Genomic DNA, 13,594 nt, shown 5'->3' with positions numbered 1-13,594 from the left:
CGCTAGACATCCATAGTTCTGTTGTAGTCGTTGAGGTCCAACAGAGGCTTCCAACCCACCTTTCGGAAAGGAGTTTCGCAAAATGTTGGCCAAGTATGTCATTAGTAGATACTGTCTCAGATCAGTGACTCACGCACGTTAAGAGTTAAAGCAGTCTGTTTGAGTATACATTCTTATCAGACGGAGATGAACGTTGTCAAAGCATTCACTAGTTTTAAAAAACCTAAAATACCCTCTTTCTGTATACTTAACTTTATGGTTGACGATCTTTACCAGACCATGACTACCTTATAAATTTATTCATCCCAGTCGAGTGAAAATGAGCTTGATCGTTGCTCAAACACCTAGATGGAGGTATTTGTGTTACGTATTTAAAGCGTTTATAAGAGTTGCTTTGGCACTATATCTACCTATGGAAAAGTCCTATAGTTTATCGAAATTTAAGGTGACTTCAATAGGGCTTGATGATGTCCACACTTTATAGACGAAAATTATTTTATCAAAGCGACTTGAATCATTCTAAATTTGCAATACTCAGATTTAACTGAAGTACTGCTCTAAGTTTGAGGTACTTATCATGAGCTTGACCTGAGAAGCGGATCAAGCCCTGTAACGATAGGATAATGTCCGATAACTGTCAGACAGGTAATATTTGAAGAACCCGTCGACCAGGAGCCTTTGAAGACATTCATTTGAGAAAACAATATAATTATATTGAGGGACACCAGAAATTTCGAACTTCAAGGACTCATTTCATAACATCCCATAGGGAATGTTTATAAGCATTTCTTGAAACTTAAGCACATTTTGACTCCCAAATAACCCTAGTGATCTAGATAAATATGGAAAGTAAACATTCATCAGTTACAATCAATTTATCTCCTGTTTAACTATGTACATTACTCATGTTCACCCCGTCTGTGTGACGCCGGATATAAGAAGCCAAATACGGATTGCGTTGGCAGAATTTATTTCAAACACTCGTTTATCCAATCGGACATTCACAATAAGAAGCCGGAAAGCGAATCGAAGCAGAGAAAGCGAGTGAGCCAACTCAATTAGATTAAACATGTTTCACCATATAAAGTCAGGTAAAAATAAGCTGCAAACATGCGATGAGCAGGATAGGTGATTCGCACATACACATGTAACAATAGTCAATTCTAATGAACGAATAATCAACAAGGTCAAAATGTGGCTCGAAAAGAATGAATAAATCAGCCTGTTCGGATACTAGAATAACTCATATGGGCTGGACATGGTACTAGACAGCACAAATTCCCCCGTTAGAAACAGCACATTACTTTAAAGGTCGTCTGCTTTCGAAAATAACACTAAAGAGGTGTGGGGCTAACGTTGACAATAATTAGCATAAAATTCGTACTATGTCTGATAGAGTAGAGTGTCACGTGAAGGGTGAGTGTATAATACGAAAGTATAATACTGGTGTGAACAAAGTATATGAATACCATAAAGGGAAATGTTGGCATGTGACTGTAGGCATATTAATAAGCGTACTAAAAAACATGCATTTATATCGAGACGGTATGGGCGATAAAGTAACACATTCGTATGAGCAACTAGAAATGCCGCAAAAGCAGTAATAAATCATTTGTCGTTTACGGGTATGACAGCAAAATAAATCATGAAAATAAGTAGGACAGAGTATGACAGAATTTTATTTGTGATGCTGACGGAATATATGGACAAATTACAGCTGAGTATGAATAGGTTCTAACAACTCGCAGTAAAGTAAATAGAGTCAGTGATGATTGGCTTGACATTTACATGCCGAAAAGTTTATGTGGGACGGGAATAATCAAACCGTAAAATGATAACCGATTTGACGGATGATATTCATTCCTGCCTCATAATTGACATTAATCACAAAGTGCAAAGACAGTGTATCTTGTCCTATGCGTTATAATCAGATGCATCGAGTTGTCGATAAATATCTATTAGTAGAATGATCGAAGGAACATAATCAAGACTGCGGAGATAAGATACACGAATGGGTCGTAATCCTTTTCGTTCGTGGAGTCTAGTGAGGTCTATGTCGTTTCAGGGATACGCAATCGACCCCGCTTGTTACGAAACGGTACTAAGGCATAATTTATATACTCAAAGACAACTTGGTCCAGTCACCCCTGATTTGTTTCTATCACTATTTAAAATGTGTGTATGGCCCCATCTAGAAGTCCAAAATATTGTTCCTCCTCTCCCCTCTAAGATGAGCAACAACAATTAAATACAGACGGGAAACCGAGTGTGCGATATAGCTAAAACATCAGTTGTACAAGAACAGACTCCAACACCTGGGATTTACAGGAGAATAAGAAATGTTCCGATAATGGAATACAACACAATAAGTACGCCAAGCCACCCTAACACGAGCATATGACCACAAAATCGCCAACACTCAGATGATTCTTCTTGAAAGAGTGGAAGCCCAGATACGCTTGTAGAACTATGGTCTACTACGATATTAGTACTGCTCTAATAGTAGACCTAGTCCTATAATTGTAGATTTGTCATGATATAATTACTTTACCCATAGGATCTTACGTGGAAGTCACATCATCGTCTACACCCAATCACTACATTGTAACAATCACCAATACATGATAGAGAACAAACTTAGGCTAGGGGTAAAACAATATATTTAATATGAATAAAAGATATAAGGTAACATTCAGCAGGGACCACGTTTGCATGGCCGAGCCATCCCATACGATCAACCCCAATTAATTCAATTCCTTGTTCCCACCATTTGCATCGTAAGGTATCTCTCCGCGTTAAATATTGAATATCTATTTTCCGAGTAGTCTCGTGTTCAGCTTTGAGGATTGTGTGGTTATGATCCAATGCCACTATACGCTCTCATTTTTTATCACTAAGAGTTGACCTCATTTGCAACTCATTCACAGCTGAAGTGACCAAAGCCCCATTAGCAGTTAGCCGGAAGTAGAGACCATCTGCCTCGTGAACCAACTGTGTCTGGTGCACGTCTCGTAAATTATCACGGTTATCATTACCGCACATCAGTAACTACTTCCTATCTCTCTTATCATCATCTCTCTTGCCCCTCGTATTCTTTCACATCGGACTTCCTACACACCATCAGGCCAGTAAATTAATTATTTATTCTTAAAATAGTCATTTTCTAGTAGCAACTGAAGTATTACTTTATTATTTTCACATTGTGACAAAACACCCTCCTACCGGGTAATGTAATAGCTGCTGGTATTCAGGATCCCTACTGTATTCAGAAGAACGCACTTTTTCACACTATAAATATCCAAATCAAGTGGTTAGACTGCCACCTATTGGACATCACCAAATAACAAGAATTCAGCGCGAAAAATCACTTGGTCTATACAAACTTGTGAATGTGCACTACATCGAGGAACTAAAAGTTGCCAATTTATAGCTTTTTAGGTATGCGTTAGCATTTTGTGCCTGTATCTGACCTCGGTTAAGTGTTCATATATAATATTTGCTTTCCTCACAAACTATTTGAACATCAAGCCAATAGAACAATAAGTCGAAAGCCAAAATACGAAATGTGATAAATAAAAGTTTATGAGCAACCTATCCTATAAGCGAAAAACAAGCTGATACAACTTTAAGTTGTCTATGGGAGGACCTATGTCGATATCTAAGATAATAATCGTGCTAGAAAGACCAAACCTATTTCACAGGCTAAAAAATATCCACCTCATTATCTAAACGGGCTTTTGCCGTCATAAAAATCCAACTACGTACTATCCTCAGTCTTTAATCTCACTAATGTTGTCAATTGACCTAATCTATAAGATCCTACATGGAAGTCACTGACTCGCCCTATCGGGTTAATCAGCAGTATGATGATGAGCACTTCTGAGAAGTACATCTTGCCTGTGGATACAATAATATGTTTGATGCTAAAATGATTACGTTTCGTAGTGGCCATGTCTGAAAGACTGAGCCATGCTAATTCGATGCTGTGTTGCCACGTTCACTGTCTACTTGTAACATGGAACTAGTATTGACAGTGTATTTCAACAAGGTGTGCAACATGGAGCTTAAGTTAAAACATTTATACGTACCGCAAAGGAAAAAGAGTCTAATATCACAAAACAAGGGGGGTTGGCGTTACTGATCAGCAAACATGATGCTGGGAAGGTTACCTTATTCCATCCATGTCTGCATAACAGGACATTTCGTTAAATTACGGCTACTAATGGTCTAGAGGGGTGTATCGATGCTAATTTCTTATAACAAACACTTCCTTGACTCATTTTGTGACCCCGAATTGGTTTCACTTTCTACCGAGAAATCTTGGTGCGAAAAAAACTGGACAATTACGCTAAACATGAGTGGAATCATGAGTCTACAAAAGTTATAGCAATAAAAACGAGTTATAATAAATATGACGAAAAAAGCCAGTTGGTATAAGAACACTACTAAATTTCAAGAATACACATAATTCTAAACTTTCAAACCTTATAAAACCCTTCCATTTGTACATTATTTTATTTATTCAGCGCCATACTGTGGCTTTTTTTCTTTAACCTAATGAAATATACTTGTTTAGAAATTGACCTAATAAAAGAGAATGAGTCTTAGTAGTCATACTTTAATTATCTTATCACAAATGACCAAGCTTCACTGATCATGAACATTGTCCGTCCTGCTTCTTACCTTTCTGTTCTCTTTCTTTCTCGGAACACTCAAGGTATACCACCGAAAACATTTGTGGGACATACGACATCGTACTGTGCCATCACTTATGACTCTGGAATTTATCTGGGATCACGATCGTGATGCACAAACTGATACGTTTGAGTTGACGTTTACGTCTGACTACACGCAACTTTATTTCCACTCATTCTCGACAACCGATTGCTTGTCGCAACTTAATCCGCACAAAGCATACCAACTTCCATAGTAAACATTAGAGTCACACCAAAATTATTATTCGTATGTATGAAAATCTTGATCTTACCTGTAAACTGACATGCCTCAAATAACATATGGTCATTTGAGAATTTATTATTATTTACCTTCTCTAAGTGTTACATGTTGAATGCGAATTTTCTCAGTTATCTTACGTTTCGCTCCTAGAATCGTGTGCCCAGAATCAATAACACTACAATAATAGAAAAATTATTAATAATTTCGATGAAAAGCAAGCAATTTGTGTACCGAAACGCCTCGATTTCCCTAATAAATCTTAAAAATACACATAGTCCTGAACATTCGGCCCTTTCGAGTCACCTCCATATATGCAGTCCTCTGTTTGTCCAACGCAGTGCTTTGGCTTTTTACTTTAACTTGTTGAAATATTACTTACTCACTTACTCACGCCTGTTACCCCTCGTAAAGGAGAATAGGCCGCTCACCAGCACTCTCCATCCAACCCTGTCCTCAACAATTCTTTCCAGCCCTTTCCAGTTTTTATTCATCCTTTTCATATCTGCTTCTATTTCCCGACGTAATGTGTTCTTCGGCCTTCCTCTTTTACTCTTCCCTCCAGGATTTCAAGATAGGGCTTGGTGATTTATGTAATGTCCTATCCGTTTCCAACGTCTTTTCCTAATTTCTTGCTCAGATGGAAGCTGGTTTGTTCTCGTTCACAGTAGGCTGTTACTGATGGCATCCGGCCAACGGATGTTGAGTATTTTGCGTAGACAATTATTTACAAATACTTGTGCCTTCTTGATGATGGTTGTAGTAGTTCTCCACGTTTCAGCTCCGTACAGTACGACTAACTGCCTCGACGTCCGTATTGAAGATTGTGACTTTGATATTGGTTGATAGTTGTTTTGAGTTTCATATATTCTTCAGTTGTAGGAATTCGGCCCTTGATTTACCAATCCTAGCCTTAACGTCTGCATCTGATCCTCCTTGTTTATCGATGATGCTTCCCAGGCACGTGAAGGGTTCCACATCTACCACAGCTTCTCCATCAAGTGTGATTGTGTTGGTGTTCTCTGTGTTGTATTTGTGGATCTTGTTTTTTCCTTTGTGCATGTTGAAGCCTATTGATGCAGAGACTGCTGCTACACTGGCTGTCTTTATCTGCATTTGTTCATGTGTATGGGACAGAAGGGCTGGGTCATCTGTGAAGTCCAAATCGCCCAACTGATTCGGAGATATCCACTGTATTCCGTGCTTTCCCTCAGATGTCGAGATTTCCATAATCCAGTAAACCACCAAAAGAAAGACGAGGGGATAGGGTAGACAACCTTGTCAATCTTCTCTGGAACTCCGTAGTGTCGAAGAAGTTTCCATAACGTTCTCCTATCTAGACTGTCAAATGCCTTTTCGTAATCAATGAAATTGATGTATAGTGACGAGTTCTGCTCAACTGATTCTTCGGCTATAATCTGTATTGTCGCAATTCGGTCTGTGCACGACCGATCCTTACGGAATCCAGCCTGTTGATCTTGAAGTTTGGCGTCTACTACATCTTTCATCCAGTTCAGCAACACTGTTGAAAACTTCCCAAGCTTTGATGATCCTGGGTCCATGAGCCACTGAGTTGTATCTTCGTTTTCACTGCTATTTGGCTTGTACATATACGGTGAATAACAGTGAGCTACCTGTTGTCTAGACACGTGATGACTTTGGTACCGTCAACAACCGACTTAATAACTACTATACGCTACCATGCGATAGCCGTCAAAGGTGTTGGAACCCTATGGTCAATATCTAGGGTCTTTAGCCATGTCAACGCTAGAGTGTTCATGCTTCTTAAACCCATGTACTGCATACAAAGGGCTAGCTCTTGCCTAAAAAAGAACAGTGAACTTTTGGAAGATAATCAGAGAACCATAACTAAGCTGATATCCGGAATAGAAAAGCCCCCGTATGATGACAGACTGGTTAAATTAAACCTATTTTTATTGTCATATTGAAGATTCAGAGGGGACTTGATCACAGTTTTCAAATTACTTAGTGATAAATTTGAATCTGGTGCGCCTTCATTTTTCTCGTCTTCCAAAATGGAGAATTTACGATGGCAATCTGAAAAAGTTCACAAGCTCAGAACAAATTACGTGTTAGGTGACTATAGACTTTACCATTGAATCATCAACGAATTGAATTCATTGCCACATGTGATTGAAGGTCCATCTGTCGATGCTTTCAAAAGTAAGTTTGATCAACTGAGAGACCACCATTGCAAGGACTAACATAGCTCACCTAGCCTTCTATCCCTTCCAAACTGGAACTGTATATTGAACCGAGTACATAAAATATTAGACATTGGATATCGAGTGAGTGCTGCCTAATGACCTTCGCCCCTCACCTAGACGACCATACGGACCTGGCGCCACACACCCTTTACAGAAAAAAGGTAGGTTTTAAGTTATCATTTTCTTGCTCCTCTTAAATCCTCTTTACGAGCCAGTAATGCGTAAGTACTGGCTTCTACTCATGATTTTAATGTGCTTGGTTGTCTACCCAATTCAATCACAAGCTTGTGTCATATGACATCACGAGGATTTTGTAATTACTAGAGTAATTTACATGTTCCGCAAGCAAATTATTGCTGTTTATATGTAAATAGTGCGTACTTGTGGACATTCATAAAATGAGGGGGAAAACATTTGCATACGGAATAATGGGAGGTCTAATATGTGTATTTCTACATTTATTCATGCATGTGTATATTAGACAGTGAGTAGGCATAGTCAGGCCTTGACCTTATAGGCTAGCAAACAACTCAGGACAAACGTATCTTACAATCATTCACATTTTAGAATGAACTTCAACCGTGCCTCTTGCATGTAAAATATTTTGTGTAAGTATTTCGCTCGCTTATATTACTTACTTACTTACGCCTGTTACTCCTCGTGAAGGAACATAGGCCGCTCACCAGCATTCGCCATCCAACTCTGTCCTGGGCAGTCCTTTCCAGCTCCTTCCAGGTGTTATTCATCCTTTCCATATCTGCTTTTATTTCCCGACGTAATGTGTTCTTTGGCCTTCCTCTTTTCCGCCTTCCTTCAGGATTCCGAGTTAGGGCTTGTCTCGTGATGCAGTTTGACGATTTGCGTAGTATATATATATATATATATATATATGTAACTCACTTCCACTGAACAGTTATTTTTTCTACTGAAACCCCTTCATCAATCGTTTGGCTATATGGAACATAAAACCTGGCATATCTGTATACCTGTCCAAGCTGCCACACTACATCACAGCGATATGCTATAGTGGTGGGAGTAGTACTAGTATTGGTGCTGATAGTAGAAAAGATTAGGTATAGAAAGTGTGATTCAAGAAAACGAATTTGGGAAATCATGCTTACATTAGGTGGCCGTTTTACAGATCCGATGACTTCACAAAACACTGAGTCTCATATTCAGCATAAGTATTTAAAGTTTATTCTTTTAATTGGACATTCAGTCTGTTTTTATTTTTCTAACTATTTATTACAGATTAAAGTTATCAAACTGTGCATACAATCAGGTAGAATGAATTCACGCTATAAATAATGATAGTTTACACGCAAGATCATATATTTGATTCCTGCAAATAATCCAAATTGGTTTTGAGAATCCTAGTCTGTGGATCACTTTTAAAGAAATTATCTCTAAACATGTTAACAAGTTATATGAATACAAGAAAGCCAACAGTATTTAATTGTCGAATCAGTAGCAGTAGTAGTAACAGTAATGAAGATAAAAGTCTTGATAATAACTGTAGTAACCATTCAGCAACAAATATTATGGCACAGTTTGTGTGTAGTCGATCGAAATCTATTCAACATGCCAGTAATAACAATACTGGTACCACTTCTATTAATACTAATACTACTGCTACTCCTAATAATTCTAATCATAACAGTGTCGTCGGAGATGGTATGAACAAATTTAATAACACTTTAAATAATCATGTCCTGATGTCAGACCCATTTGTTGACACTACCACTTCTACTACTCACACTATTAATCATATTAATAAGGACTTTGGCATAAAAAACATTTTAACGGAGCGGAATATATTTGATAAATTTTTAAGTTGTTTTCGCCCATTTATTTATCTTATCCAAAAACAGAAGTCCTTTCCCTCATCAGATCAAGGTGATTTTCAATTGGTTTATTTTTTATAAACTCAAATCTTACTATCTTTCTATGTTATTTCGTGTTATAGTTCAATAATATGGGTGGTCAATTTAAAACATAATAGGTTTACGAACTTGTTAACTCAGAAATACAATGTCCTATGTCTCGGCGATAACTATCTACCTGATTATCGAGATTTTATTGCTTATTAACATGAGTTGTGACAGGTGGTTTGAAAAGTTCCATGTAATACTGAATAAAAAATAGAATAATTCACACAGCACAACGTAAGTGTTGCATGATACGGTGGGTTAATCAGACGTCGCCAAATGAGAATGTCACGTTACCCCAATCAAAAATTTAATGATATGTGCATGTTTTTGGTCAAGAAATGGTTTCGTTTCCTAAGAAGTATATATATATATATGTGCTTATGCAATTGATTAGGTTTAACCCAATTAACTTCCTTCTCCGCTCGTAGTCTTTTCACTCAGTAGTCCCTTTGGGGCTTGCGTATAGAAATCTTATATATCAGCATCAAACTCGGACATCGTGCGTTATAACGTTGCATATGGACATATACGGTTTGTTTTAGTTTATAATTCATTTTCTAATTATTCATCAGGGTTTATTTCAGTAGTCGAGAAACAGTAACTTTACATCAAAGTTAGATACTCAAGTGACTGTATTTTGTACGTTTATTAGTTAGTTAGGTGTAAATTAAACATAAAATTTAATAATAATCCAATATATATATCCCGATTAGTGAAGCACTCCTAATTGTTCTTAAAACTTTGTTCGCTCTTTTACAATACCATTTACACACAAAACTTCATTAAATAATGATTATTAAACAAATTTTTGAGTACAAAATCAATTTTATGGAAGTCAGTCTACTGTTCTATCATTTCAGTGATCTTAACGATTACAGTTTACCTCATAAACAACTCTGAAGATCTAGTCATTGCCAAATATACTATCAAGTGACGTTGTAAATTATAATACCTCGAATAAATTTTTCTAACTACAATACTGTGTTGCGAAAGTATTCTTTTTTATTTAATCACTTGCTTAATTCTCATTTATTCTAAATAGACTTACCATGGGAAGTCCCATTTGAATCAGTGACCGATTTAGTATGGATCGGGTCTGGTGCACAAGGTGTGGTTTTTCGTGGTTGTTTTCGTGATGAATTGATCGCTGTGAAAAAAGTTAATAAACAGTCTGACACAGATATTCGTCATTTACGTTATTTAAACCATCCGAACGTTATTAAATTCAAGTAAAAATGACTTTTGTTTGGTTTTTCATTATTAAATATCCAATTGTTTTGTGATACAATCTGTCATTATTGTTTCTGGGAATATCTTCCTTCATATTTATGTTAAAGATTAAATGTAGCTTTAGCCACTGACTGAAGTCAGGAAGTCAACCATTAATAACACCAATTTAATGAGCAATTCATCAGTCACAACCTTCAACTCATTAAGTGCAGTATTTACTCTTAGTGAGATTGAAAACAGCACTACAATAAAGTACATTGCCATTGAGTTCAAATTTCAGTGATTGATAATTTCAAATTATTTAGTAGTTTATATCATGGACTGATCTTAGCAAGACAAATTTTGAAAACAAGGAAGCATTACACAACTGCTATTTTCTAGCATCAGACTTCCCAACAGTGCTCATCCATAACTTCACTCCAGGGGATTGAACCCAGAGCTGTCAGGTCTGTTGACGCGCGCTTAATCTTCAACCATTGATTTTGGGTCCAGTGGTTTACGTTTCTAACTGCAGTCCATCCGCTATTTCAGGTGACCATCCATTATCATCGGTGGATAACTGCTTCACGTGATTTTTCACTAGAACTTCTAGAAATTAGTCACTAGTGTGTGCAAATGATTAATATTAGTTTAGAGGATTTGTAGAGAATTTTAAATCTTGTGCTTTACATCACGAAATATTAGTATGAAGTAATTGGATAATCTGTTGAAATCTAGGGGATGTCAAATTTTGTAATGATGCAGAACGATGGATAGTCGTTTTCTCCTAGTCTCGATAATTTCTCAGTTTATTCAACTTTATAACTCATTTTGCTATCCCATTTAGGACTCATCAGCTGGATGTACTTGCGCCCGTGTTGATTTTCGCTCCAGGTCTCAAACCCACTATCATTCTCTTCAAATACTCAACGCATTATCCACTTAGTTACAGAATTCGGATAGCCACTGACTTGTGCAACAGGATGACTTTTAAATAATATATGTTGGTTATTTAAATCTTTCCATTGATGTTGGGGACTACAACTAATCAGTCCCTGGGTTAGTGTCCCTAAGAAAACATCAACTCTGGGATGTGGCAGGTATATCCATCTAACGAGTCATAAATTAAGGAATTTCCTGACGACTTGACAGCATGACCAATCAGCCCAAGAGATAATTGCTTGATGCAAGTCACACATAGCCTTTTTGCGAATAGTTCTTGTTTTGTTAGCTCCATATTTTGCAAACTTTACCACCGGGAACGTAAGTTCATTGAGCAAGGCTAACTATGCTATTTCTACGACTGACCTTTTCTTACTTCTTTTTTTCTTTGCTGTGGAAAGATAAAATTGCTGCAAATACTGGTTGTCTGAGTAATACACTTCACTGCCATCACTACCCAGTATGGTCAGTAGTACGATTTCGCTCGCGAACCCTGAGTTGCTACTTTTAATCGTACCGTTTTCCAACTGATCCGCCTGGCACGATAGGACGTAAGGAAAAGAAATATTCTAGCAAATATTAGCTCAGTTTATTCATCTCGAAATACAAGCCTTATCACCATGTAAAGGTACCGGGAACTGTTGCGACACTAAATGACTTCGGAAATCACATTTACAAAGTCAATATACAAGATTTCACTTAATCTCTCTTTACTATATTATATCTGAAGATTTAATATCTCCTACAATATCATTACAAATTATTCGTATTTTTCATACATTTTCCGTATAATTAATTGGTTAATTCTAGAGGAGTTTGTGTGGAACAACCGTGTTACTGTATACTTATGGAATATTGTCCATATGGTCAGTTGTATGAAATAATACACTCAGGCAACCCTATATCACCATCTTTGATTTGTTCATGGGTTAAACAGATCGCCGATGGAATGCATTATTTACATTCATGTAAAATAATTCACAGAGATCTCAAATCACCGAAGTAAGTTTTACAGAATAAGCCTCTGTTATACTCTGTATCTATGTTTCACTTCGATTGTAATAATGAGGTAGTAAATCGTCATCAACTCAGATGGTTAGCATATGTGTTGCGTATGCCTAATCACCGCCTACCTCGACGGACGATGTTTTTTAGTGCAGGAGTAGGTTGGATGAAAGCTAGGGCCGATAAAACCAACAGTCTATAAAGTCGTTGATCATTGGACTGAGCCATGTTAACAGGTGTAGATTAATCGGTTGTGGTTCACATAATTATCACAACAAATGGTTGGAGACTTTGAATGACATGGCCCAAAATTGCTTGCAATGACCCAGGTGCATCCACTCTCCATCTTTCCTTAGATCCTAAGCTTCTGAATTCCTCAGAATTGTTTAATTCACTAATTCTTTTTGAGTCGCATCTTTGGTGCCTAATCTTTTATATTGCCACTAATACTGTTACTACCTCTATTACTCTGTAGTTTCCCCCAACAATCCTGAAGTAACATTTTATATTTGAGGGTGAAAACCGCATCGCAAACCTACTTGCGTTGTTGCCTAAAGTGGTTAGAAGACTTCATTTAATCAACGTCTTCACCAAGCAGAACTATATCATCTTCGTATTCTTAGTCAACAATTGAATCTAGTGGTAGAGGATGAACACAATGAGTGTGAAGGAATCTAAGAAGTGTGATAGTAGTGATAATGAGATAGATTAAGGATTAGATGTATCTTACGAAAAATTAGAATTGAAATGTATGTGTAATGGAGCAATGATTTGAAGACATATGTTCTAAAATATGCAGCCTACGCTTATACTTTCACAAACCACGTATCCTAATATACATTACTATAATCATGATAAATATTTCTCAAATGTTGTTGCACAATATTTTCTATCTTTCAGTGTTTTAATCGGTTATAATCACGTATTAAAAATATCCGATTTTGGTGCATCTCGTGAATGGACAGAGAATTCTACTAAAATGTCATTTACTGGCACTGTAGCTTGGATGGCACCTGAAGTAATACGTAATGAACCTTGTTCATTTAAAGTTGATGTATGGTAAGTTGTTTCCTTATTTTGAAGATTAAATATGAGAAAAGGATATACTTTATTTTAGGTATCTATCATCTGTACTTAATAGTGTGTATGTACATTTAAATAACTGTTATAGGGCTTATAAGGTAATATGTATTGTTAAGTCTTGATGAATATGATTATTTTTATTAGGGTTACCGTTTGCTCCAAACGATATTTACTAATTAAAGAACGATTAAGCTATTCTAATGCAGATGATTTTATTGTAGACTTGATGACTGATTTGTCAAG

General features: G+C 36.8%; 1 protein-coding gene across 1 annotated transcript in view; it reads left to right on the top strand.

The window, feature by feature from the left end:
- The first annotated feature begins 7,101 nt into the window (after window positions 1-7,101).
- MS3_00009652 (uncharacterized protein) overlaps window positions 7,102-13,594 on the top strand; it is a 49,276-nt gene continuing 42,783 nt past the window's right edge. The window contains exons 1-5 of the mRNA XM_051218048.1: window positions 7,102-7,342; window positions 8,433-9,077; window positions 10,155-10,341; window positions 12,074-12,265; window positions 13,169-13,327. Of these exons, the coding sequence (XP_051064481.1) occupies window positions 8,594-9,077; window positions 10,155-10,341; window positions 12,074-12,265; window positions 13,169-13,327 (1,022 nt within the window). The 5' untranslated portion in view covers window positions 7,102-7,342; window positions 8,433-8,593. The remainder of the gene's footprint in view (window positions 7,343-8,432; window positions 9,078-10,154; window positions 10,342-12,073; window positions 12,266-13,168; window positions 13,328-13,594) is intronic.

This window comes from Schistosoma haematobium, chromosome 7 (assembly GCF_000699445.3).
Source record: "Schistosoma haematobium chromosome 7, whole genome shotgun sequence".
Lineage (NCBI taxonomy): Eukaryota > Metazoa > Platyhelminthes > Trematoda > Strigeidida > Schistosomatidae > Schistosoma > Schistosoma haematobium.
This window is presented reverse-complemented; position numbering and strand designations above follow the sequence as displayed.